The sequence below is a fragment of the Parasteatoda tepidariorum genome, chromosome 4, assembly GCF_982258835.1.
Source record: "Parasteatoda tepidariorum strain Cologne lab strain chromosome 4, Ptep-v5.0, whole genome shotgun sequence".
In the NCBI taxonomy this organism is placed as follows: Eukaryota; Metazoa; Arthropoda; class Arachnida; order Araneae; family Theridiidae; genus Parasteatoda; species Parasteatoda tepidariorum.
The window spans coordinates 6,049,157-6,072,831 of NC_141758.1; the positions used below are offsets into that span (position 1 = coordinate 6,049,157).

Genomic DNA, 23,675 nt, shown 5'->3' on the forward strand with positions numbered 1-23,675 from the left:
TATAGTATAGATTATACTAAAAATTAGACATTTTTAAAGATAAACATTAGCAGTTTTGTACATTAGACATCTTTTAAAGAAAATTCTTTTTAATATTCCTTTAAATCTTCTTAATAATCTTTTTAACATAAGACAATACAAATTTAAGTGCTTTCTGTTAAATACACAGAGTAGTTAGTGTCGATTTACAGTATATTCAGCCTATTCATTTACTATGCTGAAAATTTAGTTTATCCAAATACTTATGAATTTCATTTTGCTGAATACTATATAGTTTTGTTGAATATCTAAATATTCAGCTGTTGAATAATTACTTCTTGCTTTCAAGATATGCATTATTTGTATTCTTTATACAAGTGGGGAAAAAAATTAAGAGGTAAAAATTGTTTTAAAATGATAAGTGTAATAATTATAAATAAATATAATAAACAATATGAATTATATTTATCATTATTCACAAATATAACTACTTTTAAATTCAAATTAACATACTGGATAATAAAGATATTCGGTATAACATTAAAAAATTTTCTCATACACCTGAATCAAGTTTGTATTTATACAACATAGCTTGTAAGTTCCTTATAAATATTAGTTATATGTTCCTTATGTGTCAAAAATGCATAGTAATAAACTTTTAATTTTCTTAAGTATCAAAAAAAAAATTTTTTTTTTCAAAATATAAATATTTAAAAAAATTTTCTGCACATGCATTTGAATATAAATTTCTGAGATTTTAAATCTGTTATTTTACCTTAATTTTAATTAAAAAATATTTTAAAACCTGCTGATTACCTATAGTATAATTAAATTTCAATATAATGCATGGCAACTGTTGGTAGTTATGAAGTATACATATTTTCTTGGTAAACTCCAGTTTTTGACATTTTTGACAGGTTTTTGACGGTTTAAACCAGTATTATACCCTTGTCATGTCAAAAACCACTTTTTGACGTCAAAAACCACTTTTTGACGTCAAAAACCCAACCCTGGTTATGATTAATACTTTTAAATAATTAGATGGACCTAACCTCAACTTTTTTAGATGCAATTTTGTAACCTTTCTGAGTTTTTTTAAAAAAAAAAAAACCAACACTTTTCTTTATGGCATTAGAAAGTTTTAACCCTTACCTTGACATTCTATTTGACGAAGGTGAAAAAATTTATTAACTTTCTTTTCTAAAAACTTTTTTTTTTAAATAAAATTTTCTATGTTATGGGGCAAAGTAATCTAACTTCGCCTCCTATCTTATATGATTTAGTTGTAGATGGTATACTTTTTTGTAATAGGTTTACTCAAAGCCAAGTAATTTTTTTCTTTATAACGCTATAAAAATGTTAAAAAAAGGTAATCATATAAAGGGTTATATTTCTCATTTGATAGAAATCGGAGCTACGATTAAGTTTCAGAAAGTTGTTTGGAACTCATTTGGAAAGTTATAATATCTATTTAAAATAAGTTGTTTTTTCATACAACTATTAAAAGTTATGAAATTTTGTTGTTTTCAATAAATATGTGATAATTTTTTCTTCTTTATAAGCAATTCAAGGAAAAACTGTTTGATAGAAATGGGAAAATAAAATGATCTTATCCTTTCCCCTTCTAACAAGATATTCTGACACTTAATCTTTTTGATTTATAGAAAAGCAAAAGAACATAAAACTCAAATATGGCATGGTGTGAGCAAAGGATGTTAAAAGGGTAATTAGGGCTAGTTCCAAGTAAATTTTATCATTTTATAAAACTTCAAACGAAGTATAAAACATCAGTTTTTGTAATTTTTAATTTAGTACCTTTATCTATGCGTTACTTTTTGTTTGTGTTTACTATGTTTACTATTAAATACAAACAGAAAGGCTGCAAAATTGTGTTTACTATAGTAAACTCGTGCATAATTTTATTAAGTCTGTATGTCGCATTAAGTACTATATATACTTTAAAATTAAGCTGATAATAATGCATATTTCTTATGAAAAGTGCTGTAAAAATTAAGTTGTTTTTATATCATTCCATCTGAAACACCAGAGCTTTATGATATTTAAGAGAAAAGCTGATTGAATAATGTAGTTTTTTGAGTTTTTATTGACTGTAATTTAGCAATGATTTTTAACTTTATATCTTATTTTAGGATGCAGGCTACGTTACAGAGGTTCACCATATTAATGGCTTAGGCGAAGATGCAGGGGTCGTTTACAATGAAATGCAAACTAGGGAAAACTCTGGTGAAAGTCGTTGTCATTTGGCCATGCTAAGGTCAATGTATCCTGGCCATTGTGGATATAAATCAGAGACTGGAGGACTTGTAAAAAATTTACGAGAAAGCACATCCAATGAAAAAGTAAGTAAAGTACACAGATAATATGTTTACATCCTTGATTTTTTTAATTCTTGTCACTTCTTCTAAAAAAGTTTTATCATTTTCTGTTTTTCTAATACAATGTATCAAAGCTGCAGACCAAAAAGTGCTTCTGTTGTGGCTGTTAACTTATTACTTGCTTGAAAATTTAAATTACTACTAAATTATGTAACTCACATAAAATAGAATTTAAAAAAAAAAAAAATAGTTTTTGTAATTATTAGTTCATTTTTTAAAAAAGAAATATATAATAATGAAAAATTTATGTATTGATATTTTATTTGAAAAGATGTTATAACTTTTTAAATTAAATAATTTTTATTCAAAATTATGAATTTAAAAATGTAATCAATGGATGAAAAAAAATTCCACACTCAGATCTTTCACTCATAACAAGTGCAGTCAAATGGAAAATGTAGTTAAACATGCTATGTTTTTATCTTTATTAATTAGGAAATTTCCTAAAATTTTATGTGTGAAGAATTTTTTATATGTTCAGTTATTTGTATAAAATATTTTATGATTTCTTAGAATGTATTAGATTTCTTTTCGATTTCCTATGAGTAGTTATGTATAGTCAGTGCCCAATATAGCAACTCTTCTCACCTGGGTGAAAATGAATGTTATAACATGAGGTTATATCGTAGAGACACAAAAATAATGGAACTTATAGCTAAAAGAAATTCTTTATCACTTTTAATAAAGCAATGCTTTACTTCAAAAGGTTAAAAATGTGTGGGAGAATAGGGAAAACCTGGAAAATACAGGGAATTTAAAAATCACCTAAAATAACAGGGAAAATGCAGGAAATTTTGATCTTTTCTTTATAAACTGGGAAAATATGGGGAAATTCGTTTCTTATTTGGTCTCAGCATTTTAATTTGCACGTTAAATCTATTTACTAATATTATTTAAACTATTTATTAATATTATTAAAATATGGTTACCACTCAAAGCCTAATCTATGAGATATTTAAGGATAATATTTCAGCTATACTAAACTATTTAATTCACTTTAGCATTATTTAAGTAGGTTCAGCTGTTCCTTTTTTCTCTTAAGTTTTTCCAGCAACTAAAACTCGTATAGTTAGCCCAACATAGCTCATACATGAGTGCAGTAATAATGTTTCCTCCTAATATCTTATGTAAAACAGGGAAAACATATTGACCCTGTGTGAGTATGGGGCTGCCAGTTTTGATAAATAACATATACTAAGATAACTCAAAAATCACATGTTTCAACTCTAAAATAAACCACACAAGGGGACTGATACTTCACTAAAGAGTGAATGCAATTTTCGAAGAACAAAGTATGATTGATTAATTTTTTGTATTCTTTGAGTAGAAATATAAACAGATTAAGAATGACCATAAATTATGAAGATGTAGAATAGGAAATGAGAATTTAAGGGGTCATTTCACTCTTCTTTCATTTGATGGAGGATACAAGGTGCCTTACATTTATTTTGTGGCAATATTAAAGGAAATAATGGTTTAAATAATTTTTTAAAAGACTATTTAAAAATCAAATGACTGAATTTCAGTCACTATATTGGAATAAATGGATTAACTTGGTCATTCTACTAGGCGTCAAAATAGCATTGCGTTTGTGGAATAGCAAATGAGATTTCATGCTTCGGTCGTTGGAATGGAAAATTCACTGTGATTGGCATCAAACTAAAGAGCATAGACTGCATTTGTTTACTTTAGGTATAAGTTTATATTGATAGATTAAGAACGAGCAATAGAAAAATCACCTAATTTTTTTTTAAATTAGATATTTAATATTAATTATAAAATAATGCACTTGAAAGCATTTAATTTTTCATAATTTTCTTAAAATATTAATTGAGATTCAGTTAATTGTTGTTGTAGTTCTTAAACATCATTCATTACTATCTTTGCAGGTTCGCCAATACCATAAAGATTTTTACCGCCCTGAAAATTTGTCTGTTATAATAGTAGGACAAATTGATGCAGATAAAGTATTCCAGGCATTAGAACCAGTGGAGGAAAGAATTATGAAAGATGTAATTAGCTTCACTATCCGTTTATTTGTTTTTGGTCGAATAGACATTTAACACAGTTTTAATGTTTTTGTCAGGGAAAAAGAGAACCATTTGTCAGACCATGGCAAACACCTGTTCCTCCATTGGCTGAATCTGTTTCACTTGAAGTTGAGTATCCAACTGAAGAGGATGATCATGGCTTGTTGATTGCAGCTTGGAGAGGGCCATTAGCTACTGTAAGATTTATTTTAATATTTCTCCTACTATTAAAATATTATTGAAGTTTTTCTTTATTACTACTAACTAGAGTAGCAATTCAGATTTTTTTTTTTTTTTACGATGGAACCCTAATTGATTGAACTTCTTTTGGCGGAACCTTGACTTTAAAATAAAGTTCATTAGCTGGTATGAATATGACAAAAAAAAAAAAAAAGACTTAGAATCATTTGATGGGAAAAATGAGCAGTCTTAAAATTGTGTTTTATGTGTGGCATGCGGTTGAATATGCTTGACTGATGCAACTTTTGGTGTAATTGATGAAGCATAATTTAACTTAAAAATAAGTTCGAATGTTGTTTTTGAAAAAAGAACTGCTATAAGCAGTGAGAATAGTTATCAGGGAAAAATAATTCTTTATACTTGATTTGGGTTTATATGAATTTGAATTTTTTTTAAAAGTTCGATGAGGAATATTGATGTAATTATTTGCAAATGTCTATCATTTTAGTAATTTATTCTTAATGGAAATTGTTATTGGAATTTTTATATTTTTTTTTTTAAATTTTACCATTTCTTTTTATTGGCATTTTACATGAATAATTTAAAAAAGATAACCTAAAACTAAATATTTGATTATTGAAAGAAAAGTCCTAAATCTCAAAACCCCTGTGATTGTTTAATGGAACCCTGGAGTTCCGCAGAGCACCTTTTGGGAACCACTGAACTACAAGTCACAATAGTTTTCTAGATAGTTTTAAGCAAAATAAATTTTTCTATTCTTTTAATACTAGCGTTGTATAGTCAAATGGAATTTTGAACCCTGTTCAGCAGATGAGGTAATAACCGTGTTGTCAGACTAACCATGAGAACCTCGAGCTTTCCATGGTTAGTCTGACAACAAAGGTACTCTAACTAAAGATTTATTTGCCAGTAGGGATATTGTTGCACTGTGGTTGGTGCCACCCCACAGCAGCTTGCAAATTAATCGACCATAGCCTGAATTTGAATCTGGGTCGCCTCACTGGGAGTTGAACGCTCTACTTCGCTATATTATTTCCCAAAAGAACTTTTATTAAAATTTTGACTGATTTTCGACTAGTTAGAATGCTTAAATTTTGCTTTTCAAGTAGCTAGATCAATAAATTTCAATTGTTACTTTGTGCCTGAGGCCAATAAATGATTCATTCTATTTTTAAACCATGCAATTTTTTTTTATGTTCGATTAAAATTCTTATTGAGCAAGTTAATAAGTTTTATATATATTAGTATATAGTTTTATATATATATGAGTATTATAATTATAATTCTTATTAAGCAAGTTAATGTGTTTTCGATGCAGACTGAAAAAGGAAATTTTCTAGTCTAATTTTTCTAATTTTTTTTCTAGTCAGCTCTAAAATAAAAAGTGGTCAGCTTATCACTTCAATAATAAATTTGTGTCTTTAAAAATTTTCCTCTTGTCTTATGAAAGTACAATACCTTACATTTGTAATTTAGGTCTCACAAAAATATAATAATTTTCTTTTCTTTTTTAAAAAATGGAGTTTTTAAAATTTTTTGAAATTTTATTATTTTTTGAAAGTTGTTCTCTGTTTTGATTGTTGTTAGATAATTTAGAGTTTAATAAATGCCTTCCTATTAAATTTTAATACTTATTTAGCAAAAATATAAAGTTGTTTTTACATTTTATTTCTTTAAATAACAATTATTTTTTTCATAATGTTTTAACAACTGTAAACTTATGGATTTGAAAATAATTTCTAAACGAATTTTCTCTTAATTTTCTTAGGATTATTCAAGTTTAGTGTCAATGCAACTTTTGATGGACTACTTTACTGATACCTCAGTATCTCCTCTCAATCGTGACCTGGTTGAGATAGATGATGCATATTGCAATCAGGTATGTAATGAATTAATTATTACAGTTTAGTGCTTCTTTAAGACTTCTTGAAATAATAAATGAAAATATGCATTGAATATTTTGTTAAAGTATTTGTTTTGTTGTCTACAATTTCAGAAGATTTTATCAACAATTTCAAAATGGCAGCCCACTGTTTTAACTATTGCGCCATAGTGTCTCATTATTACATTTTATGTTCTGTTATGTTTGTTATTAAAATTTGTCAGTTTTATGTTTTACGAGTTATTTTATTCTCTGTTACTTTATGAATGACTCTTTAAACCAGCGGCTCCCAAATGGTGTTCCGTAAAATGGTAGGATCCTGTAGAAGAATTAAAAGGGTTCCAAGAATTAGAACATTATCTTTAATCAGTGATTTTTTAAAATTATATTTATATCTAATGTATAATTCACTATCTTTTGATACTTTGATTGTCTTAATGGAGTTATTTAAAGTAAATGCAAAGTGAAAAATGAGAAAAAAGAAAGGCAATATATATATTTAGCACAATAAGGACAAAGAGGATAAAAAGAAAACTAAGAAAATTAATGAGTTTTTTTTTTAAATTTTTATAAATGAAGATAAAACAAAGGAAAATTACAGACATATGAAGAAAATGGGGGAAAGAAAAGTAATAATGAAAAAATAACAAACAACTGGGGAAAAAAAGGATAAAATTTTCTTAAAAAAACCGGAAAATAAAAGATATAATCTTTTTATCAGCCCACACGATTATATCCACAAAAAAGAGTGCTTTCTGATATTGTATCAATATAGCCAAAGCAAAATATATGAATACAATAGTGTGAGGAGCACTAAAAAATTATTGTTTTTCTTAATTTTCTTCGTGTTTTTTTATATTTATTTATTTTGCTCTCTCTCTGTATATAATTTCTCTAATAACAGTATTTTGAATAAAGAGTAAAGAGAACATACATGTATGAAAAATTTTCCATCAAGTTTTTTCAAATCAAAATAAAATATCTTAATTCATTACTAAAATATATGTCCCTAATCACTTTTTGAAATGTTTCGAACAGTTTTTTTAGTTTTCATTTTTTAATGGAGCTATAGTTTGTTGTATTTGTATCTGTTTCATCAGCTCATGTATATAAACCAAAAACAAATTCTAAAGTTAACTAGAAATGACTTCAAGAGTAGGAATTCAACTTGACAATATTTATTATTTTTTGCATAATGAGGATTAAAAAATATATAAATATTTTTCAGAATATTCTGATGAAATAAAACTTTTTTTAAGTATATTTGTTTTTCTTTATTTTTAATTTTACAATTATTTTTTGAGTTTGATTTGTGAAGAAGTTTATTTCTTTACAAAATTTAATTTAGGTTGATTATACTGTGATCGAGAATCAAGTCTCTTGTATATATCTTCATTTTTCAAATGTTCCTGTTGACAAATTAAAGGATATTCAAGATAAGTAAGTGTAATTTTAAGTTTCCTAAATGTTAATTTATGTAAGTGTTTTAGAAATTTGTTTCATTTTCTGTAAAGCTATAACATTTTTGTAAAATGTTTTTTTTTTAATGTGATGATGAAAATTTTAGATATCTCAAATATTTATTTTATTAATGACGCTAATTTTTTAAAAAATTAATCAGGGTGGTAACAGAATGGGATAATAAGGGAGAACAGGATAAAATCAGGAAGTTATATCAATCAGGAAAATGCTTATGTCAGGATCCTGATTCCCCTTCCACGCATTGGATTGACCCCTTGACCTGCGGATCAGAGGGTGAAGGACACTGGAGGTGTCGTCCCCTACCTTGGGGGTGGAGCAAATGACTGTTTCTGAGGAGAAAGAGGATTTTTTTACACTAGATTCGTTTTGAACGCCGAAGAGAGAGGTGTAATTGAACGATGATAGATTTAGTATGAACAAAAAGAAAGGGAGCAGTTGCGCTCCAAAAACATTATACTCAACAGCTCATGTATCTATTTGTAACTTTTCTGTAAATAATTCTATAATCAAGAATTTAATAATAAATAAGCTATAATTGAAATAGTCCTTGGTCATCATTAAGAGGACATAAAAACGAACCAAGAGACAAAATGTCTCACAGCTTATATATGTTATTTTTATTTTATAATAAGAGGGATTAATTTTTTTTTATCCTTTCATTTTAACATTCTCGACCAATTTTGTTGTTAATATGCAAAATATAATTCTTAAGAGTAGTTTCCATTCTCTGCCAATTATGATTGACACATCATGACATATCTATTCACGCTAAAAAAAAAAAAAAAAATATTGCTACTTACAAACTAAATCTCAAGACTCGCATTCACCCAGTTTTTAAAACTAATTTTAAGATTTGTATTCACACATTTTAAAAATCAAATATCAGGATTAATTTCCGTCCCATTTTAAAATCAAACATCCCAGTTCATATTTGCAAGCCTTAAAAATTAAATATCGTGATATGTATTCACGCAGCCTTGATGTGCAAAAAGAATCAATTTTGTCTCTAGCCTACTAATGATTCAAAGCTTATTTGTAAGATTTTAATCCAGTATTACATGGATAATTATAATTTTTTTTTAAAATTGTTATTTTTGATAATTTTTCTGAAACTATTTTAGCTATTATCTAAATCTCTGTAAAGAGGTGCGATTTGTATTGTTGAAAAACTTTAATATTTTAATTCTTATCCAAGTTTTGTAAAATTAGATTTAAAAAAAATAGTGTAACAATTTCTTATTGAAGAAAACTAGAATTTAAAATTTTCTAAGTGCAAAAATTGACAGCTCTTAACAAATTTGCCCCTTACATAAATTTTTTTAATACTAAGATTTCAAGTATGTTTTCATCAAAATTGAAATTTAAAGAAGCTGGATGAGGAAAAGACTGTTATTTAAAATTTTTTTAAGAAAAGAAATTTCTCCACTGGTTTAAAACTGATTAGAACTTTTTTTTTTTTGGGGGGGGGGGAGGTTAGGTGGTTTTTTTCCACTATAGAAGATACATATCATCCCTAGTTTTCTTGAAATCTCAATGACCCCATATTGTGTATATAATGTGTTTTAGGCAAAATTGGATTTCTGTTTTCTTTTCTCAATATTATCCCGTTGTTATTGGAGGAGAAGGAAAATCAATTTTGAGTGCAACACCCGAAAAATATTTATTTTAATCACACATTCAAGTTATAGTTGGTTTCTGTTTTCAGAATCAAAATAAATTTATTGAACTTGAACTTAAAAATAATGTTTTTACTCAATTTAATTTTTTTTATGTCATCTGTGATAGTTTTAAAAAGTAGTAAAAAGTATTGTTTTACTTTTGAATTAGTTAATGATAATTGAAGCTAAAAAGATCTGAGTAATAAAGTTTTGATTTTTTTCTAAATGCCAGAATAATTGATCTATGTTTTAAGTTATCGTATTATACAGCTGTGTCATGTAATGCATTTTTTGAGATGGTTTATTTTAAAAATTAATCAAAAAGCTACTACGTGGGGAAAAAAGTAACTTATGTATTTCGTTGAGGAGACTATTTAGGCTATTATTATTTATATTTCATGTTTCATGAAACATAATAAGTCATTTTATGAAAAAGAAACTCAATTAACAAGTTTACATGACCAAATTTATATGCTAAGGAATTTAGGAGTCTTATGCTTATTCATTGGTTTCGGAAAATGTAATAGCAAAACATATTGGGTAGAGTTTTACAAATATTGATTAGTTTTTTTTGTTGGTCAATTTCAATCAATGATGCAGTGATCATATTAGAGAATTTATAAAATGTGGATTGAAAATCATTGACAGAATTTATAAATTAAAAAATGTGTATGTTTATAAAAAATATATTTGTAAAATAGGAATTTGCTTTTAGGTTTACTGAAATTCTTCAAAATTTCGTTGATGGTAAAGAGGAGTTTGACATGAGACGAATGGAAACATTGATTAAAAAGAAAAAACTACATATTTTAACTAGTGTACGTATGTTATTCACATTTTTTTCTTTTCTTTTTTTTAAAAAGCTTCAGTGAAAAAAATGATAATGCATGAAAAAGGCTGTAATGAATTATTGAAAAATGATGTAAATGTATTAAAATGTTAATTTTTAATCAAGGTATTTGTGATGACCACTCTGTCTGGAAACTGGGAAAACCTGTAATTCTCAGAGAATTTCAAAATACGATTGAAAGGCCAAAATTTCTCTGAAAAATCACAGCACTCAAAATTCTTAGAGTATTAGCAATTGGCAGCTTAACAATCCCACACAACTTTACAGACAATATGTTTCACTCTTTTATTAAGTATTAAAACTATTTTATGTGACAAATTATATTCTAGCGATCGTAATCTAGTCATTCAGAGCTATTTTCATAAATTATAATTAATAATTTAGTCAGTCCCACTTTCTATTAAACAATCTATTATTTTATTTATGATAAATTTCTTAAAATAACGTTTATACTAATTTTTTTTTAATTATAATTTCTGTATCTCCTCTATATTTGTAATAAAAATATGGAACCTGTATATAATAAAGGGCTCTAAAAACAAAAAGAGAGTCTTTAAACCCGCTTGCTGGCTAAATCAGAATTTGTTTTTTATTCCAAAAAAAAGCATAAAAAATAACTTATATGGATTCCTTTATTTTTCATGTATTAACTACATATTCTAATTTTTTTCTCCTTTATAAAGAGTTTAATATTTTGAACTCTGTTTACAGATAAAACTCTTCTTTTTGACATTTTAAATAGTTGAATAAAAAGCGCATTTTAATCAAAAGATAAGGGCTGGAATGATCTTTTCGTATATGTGACTCTGAAGCCATGAATGCTTATGCAAACACTTATTTCACTAACTATATTCAAACCCCATCAAAATTTTTTGCTTTTCTTCTGGAAACAAGACAATGGATTGGTTTGATCTCCAGTCTACCTGCCATATTCCTTTTCTCCGAAAATTGTTCTTGATAACTTTGGAAAACGAATTAAAATTTTTTAAATAACGCTGAAACGTATTTCACAATAGTTATGCATCATAATACCCCTATAATTTTAAACAATAGATGATATTCTGTGTAATTTGATTTTCAGATCTTCATTCATTTTGCTGTTATTAAATTCTTCCAAAATTATTTCCCTCATTGAATCCGAGAAAAAGTTTTTAAAAAAAAAAATTGCTTGTTTAAGAGTACACTCATACATTTAAAACATTGTACCACACTTAATGTTTCATTTTTTCTTGTTTAATTCACATTCTAATTAAATGCGAACTCTTTATAAGTGGGTTTTACTGTTTTTTTGGACATATAGAATTAATAATTATAGATTGAAAAAAATTATTTTAATGTTTTTTTTAGATTCAAATTCTTCAAAATCTTATTGCATAATATGATGTCTATTTAAATCATAAAAATTTCAAATTTATTAAATTTGACTACTGAAATCTCAGAGGATTTATTTTTGTCTGGAAAATGACTGCTCTACAATTGAATCTCTTCAATTTTTATCTTTTTTAAAAAATTTGCATCATATAGTTACATTGTGTTTAAACTTCATAAGTGTTGCTAATTTTGTGAGATTTAAATTAAGATTTTTTTTTATTTTCAGATGGAGGATAATGCACACGATGCATTGGCTAGTTGTCTTATTGGAGACTTTTTGTATGGATCGACATTAGAAGATGTAAGTTGAAATATTGATATTAAATTTTGAATTTTGTTTGTAATACATACTCTACTTTTTTTTAGATATTTCTCTAATTCTGCTCTCCCAGATCTAAGGCAGTAATTCCAGAAAGGAAAAGCCATGGTTTGTTGAAATGGCTGTTCAAAATCAGAGCCCCAATCTAAATTCCATAGAACACCTTAGGAACGAATTGGAATACAGATTATATAACCATCCAAATCAAATATCCTCTCTGCTAGCACTACCTTCAGCTGTGATAAGCACCTAGAAGTCGTTTACTATGGCCACCTATCAAAATCTGATGGAAAATCTTCCCAAATGTTTGCAAATTATCATCGATACAAAAGAGAGACCAATAAATTAAATTTGTAAAAAGAGCAGAGAGATGTGGTGGCTCGGGGGATAGAGCATTCGCCTTCTATTGAGGTGGCTGATCAATAAGAGTTCTGCACCCATCTCGCTCCGATGACAGAGCTGCTGTACAATATCTTCAGTGGTAGACGGATCCTGGGTTAGAGTCCCCTTGCCGTCAGGCTAACCATAGGAGGTTTTCCTCACCATGTAAAGCAAATTCAGGATTTTTTCATCAAAAAGTCCTCAACAAAGGCAAAATTTCTTCCAAGACTTGTTCCGGGAGTTCCTTTGTCTTCTGGATGGGGTTTAAAATTATAAGGCTACAGAGTTGAACATTGGCAGTTAGTTGTAAACTCAGAATTGAATGGGCTGTTTAACAAAAGAGAGTAGAGAATTAAACTTAAATTAAAATAGAAAAGTAAAACGAAGTTTAACTAAAAGAACATGAATACTGTACACGATTGTACACAGTGCGCTGGTTCATTAAATACGAAATTTCAACAAACAATATTTTATTTTAACAATTGTTAATAACCAAAATCATTGCACTATTGCAATGAAAGCCACGACTGGCTCAAACAAGAGTTCAAGAGAAACTGAGCAGTTCACAACAATTGCTACAGATGGCGCTTCGCCTAAGACCGAACATGCCGGCCCCTTGAAATATTTAACATATTTCAACAATAACTAATATACATTGAAACTATAAGAATCACAATAAAATTATTAGAAATATTTGATTTCAATTAATAGAATAAAATGATGGACTGTAGAAAAATATTTGTTCCAATATTAAATGAATGCACAATTCCAAATTTAAAGGAAATTATTAAAATACAAAGATACAATACAAATATAAACAAAAAATAATTCAATGAGGTTACAATTATTACCAAACTATTTATTGTCCTCAATAGGTAAAATACTCAATTTATGAATTGGTCTTTTAAATAAACCTTTAGGAGTTCGCACTAAAACAACCCTAACCTTTTTATCTTTGCCAGCTATAGTTTCTTCAACTCTACCAATTACCCAATGACATACTGGAAGATTATCTTCCCTAACTAGAACCATTGTACCAGGGGTAACATTATCCTTCGAAAATTGCCACTTAGTTCGCTCGTGTAAATTAGACAAGTAATCTTTTTGCCACCTTTTCCAAATATTTTGAGTCAATTTTGTAACTCTTTCCCATCTAGACAATCTGTTATCTGGAATTTGAGTGATTTCGGGTTCTATGGGGGCAGTTATTGGACGCCCTATTAAAAAATGACCTGGCGTCAGAGCGTTCATATCATTTGCATTTGTAGATAATGGGGTAATTGGTCTAGAGTTTAAAATTCCCTCTATCTGCGTAACAAGGGTAAAAAATTCCTCAAGGGTTAGTTTTGAAATTCCAATTGTCTTTTTAAAGTGGGTTTTAAAGGATTTCACTGCTGCTTCCCAAATACCCCCGAAATGGGGGGCCCGTTGCGGTATAAATTTCCAAGTAACCTCTTCTGTTAACAGATAATCAATTAATTCTTGTTCCGGGGATTGAGCTAAATTATATAACCGTTTTAACTCGTTCCGAGCTCCACAAAAATTACTCGCATTATCACTCATTAACATAGAACATTTCCCCCTTCTTGCAAAAAACCTTTTTAATGTGGCAATCAAGGCCTCAGTTGTTAAGTCCGAGACAATTTCCAAATGTACTGCCCGAGTGCAAAGGCACACAAAAACTGCTACATACATTTTTTGAAGACTTATTTTTCTTTGATTTTTTTGCTTGACAAGAAACGGTCCGCAGAAATCTAAGCCTGATTTATTAAAGGTGAATTCAGGATTTAATCGATAAGATGGAAGATTACCCATTAATTGATCAATAGCTACAGGTCTAAATTTAAAACAAGTAACACACTCGTGCACTATTTTTCTGGCAAGATTTCTTCCGTGAATTGGCCAAAACCTTTGGCGAACAGAATTAAGTAATGCCTGGGGACCAAGATGCAAATCTTTTAAATGGAAATACAACATAATTAAATATGTAAGCTTATGACCCGCAGGCAAAATAATGGGAAACTTAGCATCGAAACTTACCTGCGAGTGGGCCAAACGACCACCCACCCTCAATATACCATCTGCATCTAAAAAAGCGTTAAGTGATTTAATCTTACTCTTAGAAGAAATTGCACCTTTCTGAATATCTGCAATATCAGAAGAAAATTCATCCCTCTGTACTTCTCTAATCAAAAACAATTCGGATAATTTTAACTCATCCCTCGAAATCGGTCCCGTAGTTTTCTTTGCTGAGTTTTTAGCATTTCTTACAAACCTGAAAATAAAACTTAAGATTCTGATTAGTTTCATATAACTATTGCTTTTGTTCAAAAAATCAATTATAAAAGTGTTTTTCTCAAAGACAGTAAAATTAAGGTCAGAATTTTTCTTGAGTTCAACCATATATTCATCGCTGGAAGAAGGAGAATGTTCGAATTGCTTATAGTCCTCAGTCTTTAGAAAGGAAGGGCCATTCCACCAAAGTTCAGAGTTTGAGATTTTGTCTGCAGTAACACCACGCGAAATGAGGTCAGCAGGGTTGCTTTCGGAAGGCACATGTCCCCATTTAAATAATCTAGTGATTTCTTGAATCTTGGACACTCTATTCGATACGAAAGTTTTCAACAAACATGGATCAGTTCGTATCCACGCCAAAGTTATGGTTGAATCCGACCACAAGTAGACACTTTGTATATCCATTTGAAGAGCTTTTAACAGTTTCTGTAGAAGTTTGGACATTAGTTCAGCCGCCAATAATTCTAAACGAGGAATCGTCAACTTTTTTATCGGCGCTATGCGTGACTTGCTGCACAGTAAGTTAATAGTCACTTGATTCAATTCATTCTTACATCGTAAATAAATCGCTGCACCGTATGCATCTTGCGAAGCATCGCAGAAGCCATGGATTTCAAAGGAGGAAACAGTTCCATTCGTTACACAGCGGTCTATTTTAATGTCTTTCACACAGAGAAGTGAGGAAGCATACTTCTCCCACTCCTTAACTTTGCAGTCTGGCAGTGCCTGGTCCCAGTCCAGTTTTTGTAGCCAGAGCTTTTGCATAAAAATTTTGGCCTTCACTATCACCGGCCCCAAGAGGCCTAATGGATCAAACAGTCTTGAAATGCACGATAAAACAGTTCTTTTAGTACAGTTCGTCAGATTAGTGCTATCTGAAATTGAAAATTCAAACAAGTCTGCATTTGGGTTCCATATCACACCGAGAGTCTTAACGTTGTTTTTAATATCGAAATGGTACTCCTGGTCTTCATACGGTAAGTTTTCTAACAAGGACTGTTCATTAGATGACCATTTGTGTAAATTCATGCCACCCCGATGAAGAAGGTTTATTAACTGATTTTTTAACTCTAAGGCAGAAGAAATATCATTAGCCCCCGAGACTACATCGTCCATATAACAATCATTTTGGACGACACGAGCTGCAACGGGAAAATCCTTCCCTTCATCAATCGAAATTTGTCTTAAGACACGCGTCGCCAAAAATGGAGCAGAGGTAGTACCATAGGTTACAGTACAGAGCTTGTAAATTTTAGCTTCTTCATCTTTATTCAATTTCCACAATATTCTTTGTAAGTCTCGTTGATTTTCATCAATTAAGACAGTGCGAAACATACCTCTAATATCAGCCGTAAAGGCTACAGGATGTTTCCTAAATCTACACATAATTGAAAATAAATCATCCTGAAGCACGCCCCCCTTCATTTGTATAGAGTTAAGTGATTCACCACTCGATGTTTGCGCACTAGCATCAAAAACGACGCGCAATTTTGTGGTAGTTTTGTCAGGGCGATGTACGCCAAGATGGGGAATATAATAACTAGCGTTTACATTAATATCGGTGTCAACTAGTTGCATGTGTCCTGAATTTTGATATTCAAGCATAAAGTCTTTATATAAGTTACAAAGTTCAGGATTAGAGTCTAACTTTCTATATATATTATTCAATCTCTTTAAAGCTAGTTTCTTTGAATCACCTAAACATTGGGGATCCTTTTTGAGTGGCATTTGAACCACATATCTACCACATTCGTTGCGATAATGAGTTTGTAAAAAATGATTTTCACAATATTCCTCCTCACCAGTAAGCATATCTGACGAAACACTTTCGATTTCCCAAAATTTCTGAAGAGAATCTTCAATATTTTCAGAGGTATGTGTTAAACCGCAAAAGGAATTTAAATTGTTCTCATGAACCTTACCCGTTGCTATCAAACCAAAAGCAGAATTTTGGAATAACAAATTAGGAGAAACTCTGGTTTTTCCTTCCTTTAAAATATCATAAAAGAGCTCAGCTCCTATAATCATGTTTATTTTACTCGGTATCTCAAAATTTGGATCAGCTAATAACGCACGATCAGGAATTAAATGCTCACTAATTTTAATGGGAGTCGATGGAATCAAGCCCGTAATTCTAGGAACTATTAACAATTCAACTTGCGAAGAAAAAGATAAATCCTTATTACAAATCAAAGAAGTCGCCTTCCACTTAACATTAATTTTATTCTCTCCCAATCCACTAACAGAAATGTTTATTTTTTCTCGCTTCAACCCCAAATCAAAACAAGTATCAGAATTTAAATAATTCGACTGACTGCCATTGTCCAACAATGCTCTTATTAAAACATATTTATTTTTAAGCGGACTCCAGATGTTAATTAAGGCAGTAGATAGAAGAACTAATTTATTACTATTTAGACTACGAGTTGAGAATGCGTGGGAGACGCTACTCTCTTTCGATTTCTCTGAGTCAGCAATTTCACCGGCTTCAGAAATATTACTCAATACATTTGGCGCCAGGGTGGGAGATTGTTTTGGCATATCTGCACTTGATTTAATAGTTTCAAGCGGGCGAGAATTATCTCTATGAAGTAACTCGTGATGTTTACAGTTACAAATTTTACAACAAACTTTCGAAAAGCAATTGGAAAGTTTATGATTATTACCAAAACAATTAATGCAAAGCCTTAATTTTTTAACTTCTTCAAATCTTTTTAAAGGGGAAAGATCTAAAAATAATGGACAATTATGCAGTTCATGCGGTTTTTTACACAACAAACATTTCATACTAGATTTTAGAATAAAAGATTTACTTTTATTTACGGGAAGAAGTTTCGATTTATTTGGCTGCACACCTTGTAAATTCTCTAATAACTGAGCTCTTTTATGAAGAAAGTCCAAAAACTTATCCCATTCGGGTAAATCAGAAGTTGTTAGAGACATTTCGAATTCCTTACGTGTATTTTTATCTACTTTTTGTAGAATAATATTCATTAGCAATTGATAACATAAATCGTTACTTTCTAGTTTCAAAAGTTTTAAACCTCTTAAATTACGGTTTAACACATCAATAAGATTTCGTATGTCTTTAAAAGAATCATACGATAGCTTTTCTAAGTTTAAAATATTAGAAATATAACTATTTACCACAATACGTTTATTCTCATATCTATCAATTAAAACTTTCATTAAAGATTCAAATGAATCTTCACTAGTTTCTATATATTTAGCATCGCCCTTAAGCGATGATCTCAAATAAATCAACTTTTGTAAATCAGACAATGAAGAATTATTAGATATTAAACTATCGAATTGTTGTTTAAAGCTTGACCAATGCTCAACTTGTCCATTAAATGTAGGCAAATTAATATCTGGTAACTTCAAATTCACTTTAGTTACAATAGAATCATTGCCTCTCACTTCACTATGTTGAAACTTAAATATAAAGGTTTGCAAGCTTACCTTTATATGTTCTATAGACTCTTCTAAATTGTCCATTTCAGCTTCAAAATTGGGCAAATCTTTTTCATCGAGGGTGGCATAGTAATCCAGTTTTAATTTCTCTAGTTTATCACAAGTGTCCAAAACGTTTTCTAATTTGCATTGAAGCAATAATAGTCCAGCTGTTTCGGCTTTCTCACGAACAAATGTCTCTAATTTGGTTATTCGACCTTTCAAATAACCCTTTCTGCGACTAAGCACAGTCTTTTCTGATTTTTTGTCTTCTTCACTACTACTGCTCATTATGAAGAAAATGAAATGAAGCTACGCATTCCACAACAAACCGAAAGTTCGAAAGTACGACCTCCGGGTCCACTAGGACCACTTTATTATGTACACGATTGTACACAGTGCGCTGGTTCATTAAATACGAAATTTCAACAAACAATATTTTATTTTAACAATTGTTAATAACCAAAATCATTGCACTATTGCAATGAAAGCCACGACTGGCTCAAACAAGAGTTCAAGAGAAACTGAGCAGTTCACAACAATTGCTACAGATGGCGCTTCGCCTAAGACCGAACAAATACTGTGCCGGACTTCATCAGAGGAACTGCATGTATTCAAAAGAGAGATTTTCTGTGAATAAATGTTTAACAAAAGTAGAATGTTATTTATGTTCTAAAGCCAAATTTTTGCAACTGTACATAATAATTTATGCTTGAGAAATCATGATGTGTTATACTTAATAATTATGTGAATCATTGGATCTAATAATATTTTTGGTTCGATAGAGTACAAGCGTTCTGATAACTTTTAATTTTCTAACAATCGTTTTATCGTTATCGCTTAGTTTTAAAACAAGAGCTAAAGCTTTTCTTTTTCTTATAGCTCCAGAACAGATTGCAGGAAATACCAATCATTGAAAGTTTGTTTAACAAGCCTGCTGAATACTGGATCAATCTTTTGAAGACTTATATTCTTCATGGAAATCATGTCATTGTGAGTATTTATCAAAAGTATGTATAAATAGCTTTAAGCGTCCATTTAATTTAGGATTTGAAATTTTTTTTAAGCATGTCAATTATTGACTGTTTTAACCATCAATAAAGCTATTGTGTCAAAAATCAGTAAAATTGCATATTACCAAAAAAAAATGATAATTTTCAATTAAATAACATGGAAAATTATTATTATTTTTTTATTGAGTCTGATCATTTTCTTTTTCTTTTTGAATCATACTATATTTTTGGTATCATTGACACTTTTTCAAAATTCTTTGCAAAGATTAGAGTTTGCTTTCTTTCTGGAAAAAAAAACAACAAACAGAAATATTATATTTAAAAAAATAAGTAAAACAATGAAATAAAATATAACCATAATTTAGTTTTCTTGTCAAAACTATATTCTCTACTTTTATGTATCTGTACAATAGAATTTTTTTACCAGGATACATTTATATTTTTTTATGTACTTATGTCTTAATTTAATCTTTTGAATATACAGTAAAACCTCGCTATAACTATATTTTGGTTTAAATATATTGTTGTAGAGGAATATATTGTTATATCAAGGGCTTACATATTTTGGGGACACAATAATTTTTTTTAAAAATTTTAATGTTATATATGCATTAACTATACATGTATTTAAAAATTATGCAAATATTAATTTACAGAGTGTTAATTATGGTTAAATATTAAAAATAACTGAAATAAATTCAGAAAATTAGATTGTAAACATACCTGTAAACTTTTTTTATTGAAAGAATCAGATATTTTTGTTTGTTTGTTCATTTTTGTTTTAATGTCAAGACAACCAACAAAGTATGCACTGAGTCCAAAGCACGAAAATGATTTTTGTTTGTGAATCATACTCCCTTACCTTCTACAGATTCTTCTCTAAAAAATTATCTTACAGGTGTTAATGTGATGCTAGTGGTCATTTGTGACTCATGATCCGCTTTTAACTTGAAGGAAATGAAATTAGAGAGGAATGTTACATGTGACTTAAGAGATAAGGAAGGCGATTCTAAGAATGGAAGCTCTTGGGGGGAAGGGGTCAGCAGTGAGTCTTCTTCAGTCAGAAAATATGTAAAAAATGGCAAAAGATGATAAAATAATATTTTTTTCAATAATTGAAAATTAATAATACATGGAGAAAATACGGTTGAAATTTGAAAAAAAAATATTTTTTTTCAGGGGTTCATTGCTTCAAAGAATATCGTAATATTGCGAGGAGCTTGACATTAATTCATATGCAAGTTCGTCGGGATCACGAAACATTATCGTAATAATGAGAGTTATTGTTGTATTGGATATCGTAGTAATGAGAGTTCACTGTACTATAAAAAATTTTCATGTGCATTTTGATTGTTACCAGGTTTTTGAATGTTTGAACTGGTTATTTACCCTTGTCGTTTCTAAAATCAGTTTTTGGTAAAAAATCAACTTTGTTATTTGTTTTCACTCCATTACTTTTTCTCCTAATATCGAATGTTTCTGAGAAAAATTTGAATTCATGTTGTAGGTTGAAGGGCGTCCTAGCCCAGCGCTTGCAGCTGAAATGGCTGAGATTGAAAAGAAGAGAATTGAGGAACAGCAGAAGAAACTGGGACCCGATGGTTTGAAAGAAAAAGCACAGGTTTTGAAGGATGCCATTGAACAGAATGAAGTAAGTTTTTGTAGTTTATTAAACCAAAACTCACCTTTATATAAATGTTGTTATTTTTTTTTTCAAAATGGTTATCACTTTGCTTTGGTTATTGGATTTTTATTTTATCGCTCCATAACTACATTATTTTAAACACCAAGTTTAGCATGAAGGCAAAGTTTGCAAAATTTCAAAATAGAACAATCAGTTTAAGTGTTATATGGAAGTAAAATGTCAAACTGATCAGGTTGCTGAACAGAAATGAAAAATAAAGAAACATTATCATCTACTGAAGCTACAATGTAAAGTTTTATTCTCAATTATAAGAACTAAATAGCTATGCTGACATTCCTTCATTCTGTTTTTGTGGTTAAGCCTTTCAATGTTGATATAAAATATTCTTATGTACAATTACATACTATTGTGTGTTTGTGAAGACGATTTTTGTTCACTAACTGCTGTGACAATAATATGGAAATATCTGCTTTAGAAACCCTAAAATGTTAAATATCTTTTAATATCATTAAAGTTGAGAACATAGTGATCTGTATTTAATGCATTAACCTCTGGATTTGTGTTTATTTTATGGTTAAGTAAATGCTCATGGGAAACTTATTAGTTGATGCATTTCATAAAATAAAAAATACATGCATTTCAAATTTCTTACTATTTTTCCTGCAAATGTAACAAAAATTATAAAAATATTGAAAGCTCTGAATAAAATAATTTCTTTCAAACTCAAATTGAAAAAAATCAAAAAACAATTGCTAAATTATGTGTGAACGAAATATAATAGTGATAACATTGCACCAATGGAAAATAGCATTAATTATTTTTAATATTGTTACATCGGTCGAAGTTTTTGAAAATAATTTATCAAAAATATACTTGAAGCTAATTATTGCTGCTTTTCGAAGTTATTTCGTCAAGTAAAATAACACTTTCTACAAAATAATATGCTATATTCTTAATTGTTATGATTTTGTCTCAGTTATTTATAATTGTTCCGTTAAGCTTTGTCATTTTTCTATGATGAATTGTACACAATTTCAAAATGATAAGTCAATTGTCCAAAAAAGGGGAAAAAAATGTGATGCAGTTTTTTAATATTTGTAAAGTAAGTTACTTCATTTGCTGTTACTGCATTTTATGCCCCATAAGAGAATAAGATTTATTTGTTTATTTAATTTGATTTTCATGTAGGTAAATTTTTTTTGCCAAATGGAAATTATTTAAAAGAATCTTACAATAATAAAAGTGTAGTAAAAAATTGTAGAAAATAAAAGATCCACAGATTTGCTACTAATGAAGTTATGGGTTATCTTTTCCTTTAAATAAATATATTTATTTATTGTGTGTTATTTATTGTGCATTTATTTTAAACATAACATAATTTTATATTGAGTTATTCCACATCAGTAGTATATTTGTTTATTAATTTGTATTTTTTTAGATTTTGCCACCAAAAGAAGTTTTGAATTCTATTACCGTGCCTTCTGTTAAATCTATAAAACTGCATCCTTTGAAAAGAATCTGCAATATTGTTGAAACTGAAAGTTGTGGTTTAGATTTCCCGATTAAAAAAATGCCTTGCCGTTTTCAATTAGATGCTATAAACACCAACTTTATCCGGGTAAGATAAATGTATTATCTTTTTGTATTCTTAATTATTTGGTGTGCCGCTGAAAAGAAAATATGTATAAGTCAGTGTTTTCACTACAGCGCGAGAACGCGAGAATCTCGCATATTTTTTTCTTTTCCCGCAATAAAAAATGATTAACGCGAGAAGTTCGCACACTCTTTTAATCTATTTCAAAATGCGCAAATTTTGGAAAAAATTTCGTCTTTTGCCATTTTGAATGAAATCCGTTTCACTTTTCTTCCTTGATCTTTCATTATTTTGAACATTGTTCCTTGTTATCTAGCTTCCCTATTTACCAGTATTGTTCAAAACTGGTGCGAATAGCAGAACACCTCCCCCCCCCCCGAACCACGGAATCCCTTCCAGAGCACATTTCTCTGCAACTACGTGTTCACCGTAGGTAAGGTTTCTTCATGTAAGACGTTTACATTTTTTGTGCATAAATTTCATTTGTCCTTAACGGACAAATGAAAATGAAGCAAATGTCGGTAGAAACGGTCAAAACGAAACAAATACGGATATTTTTCAGCCAAATAAATATAATAACTGATGAAAAAGTAGATATAGAACATTTTCCATATGATGATGCAGCAAAAATATTCAATTAGAAGATGTTAAAAATTTATTATAATTAAAGAAATTTTTTTTTCCAAGTCTATTCGTGTTTTTTTGATTTTTTGAAATCTCACTTAACTTTTTGAAATCTCACCCTGTTTTTGAGAAAGGATGAGAAATTCTCTCAATTTTTTTTCCTGTAATGAAAACACTGTACCGTCTAGAAGAAATATAGCTATGTGTAGAAAATTTTTCTTCAGTTTATTCTCTCTAACTTTTTCTGTCTCTAAATTTTTCTTCAATTTATTTTTTCTTTTCTAATAATACAATTAAAAAAAATTCTATAAATTTTTTTTTATCTAATTTTTTTGCATGTATTGTTATTTATATTTTGCAAATTTTTATTTCTTTCATTGTACCAGAGTATGGTCAATGACAAGATTTGAATATTTGGGTCTGGGAAATTACAAGATATTCCTGTCAGGTCTTTGCTGAACTTTGTTTCAGCTATAAAGCTTTTCGTTAATCATGACTTAAG

The 23,675-nt window shown here is 29.2% G+C and overlaps 1 protein-coding gene across 2 annotated transcripts in view; it reads left to right on the plus strand.

The window, feature by feature from the left end:
* The window catches only part of LOC107439221 (uncharacterized protein C05D11.1), a 42,080-nt gene that overhangs the window by 3,201 nt on the left and 15,204 nt on the right, over window positions 1-23,675 (plus strand). For both annotated transcript variants that reach the window (XM_016051739.4, XM_087160563.1), the window contains exons 4-13: window positions 2,130-2,339; window positions 4,265-4,387; window positions 4,462-4,602; window positions 6,375-6,485; window positions 7,837-7,928; window positions 10,344-10,446; window positions 12,076-12,150; window positions 19,180-19,290; window positions 20,818-20,961; window positions 22,394-22,573. In XM_016051739.4, the coding sequence (XP_015907225.1) occupies window positions 2,130-2,339; window positions 4,265-4,387; window positions 4,462-4,602; window positions 6,375-6,485; window positions 7,837-7,928; window positions 10,344-10,446; window positions 12,076-12,150; window positions 19,180-19,290; window positions 20,818-20,961; window positions 22,394-22,573 (1,290 nt within the window). The remainder of the gene's footprint in view (window positions 1-2,129; window positions 2,340-4,264; window positions 4,388-4,461; window positions 4,603-6,374; window positions 6,486-7,836; window positions 7,929-10,343; window positions 10,447-12,075; window positions 12,151-19,179; window positions 19,291-20,817; window positions 20,962-22,393; window positions 22,574-23,675) is intronic.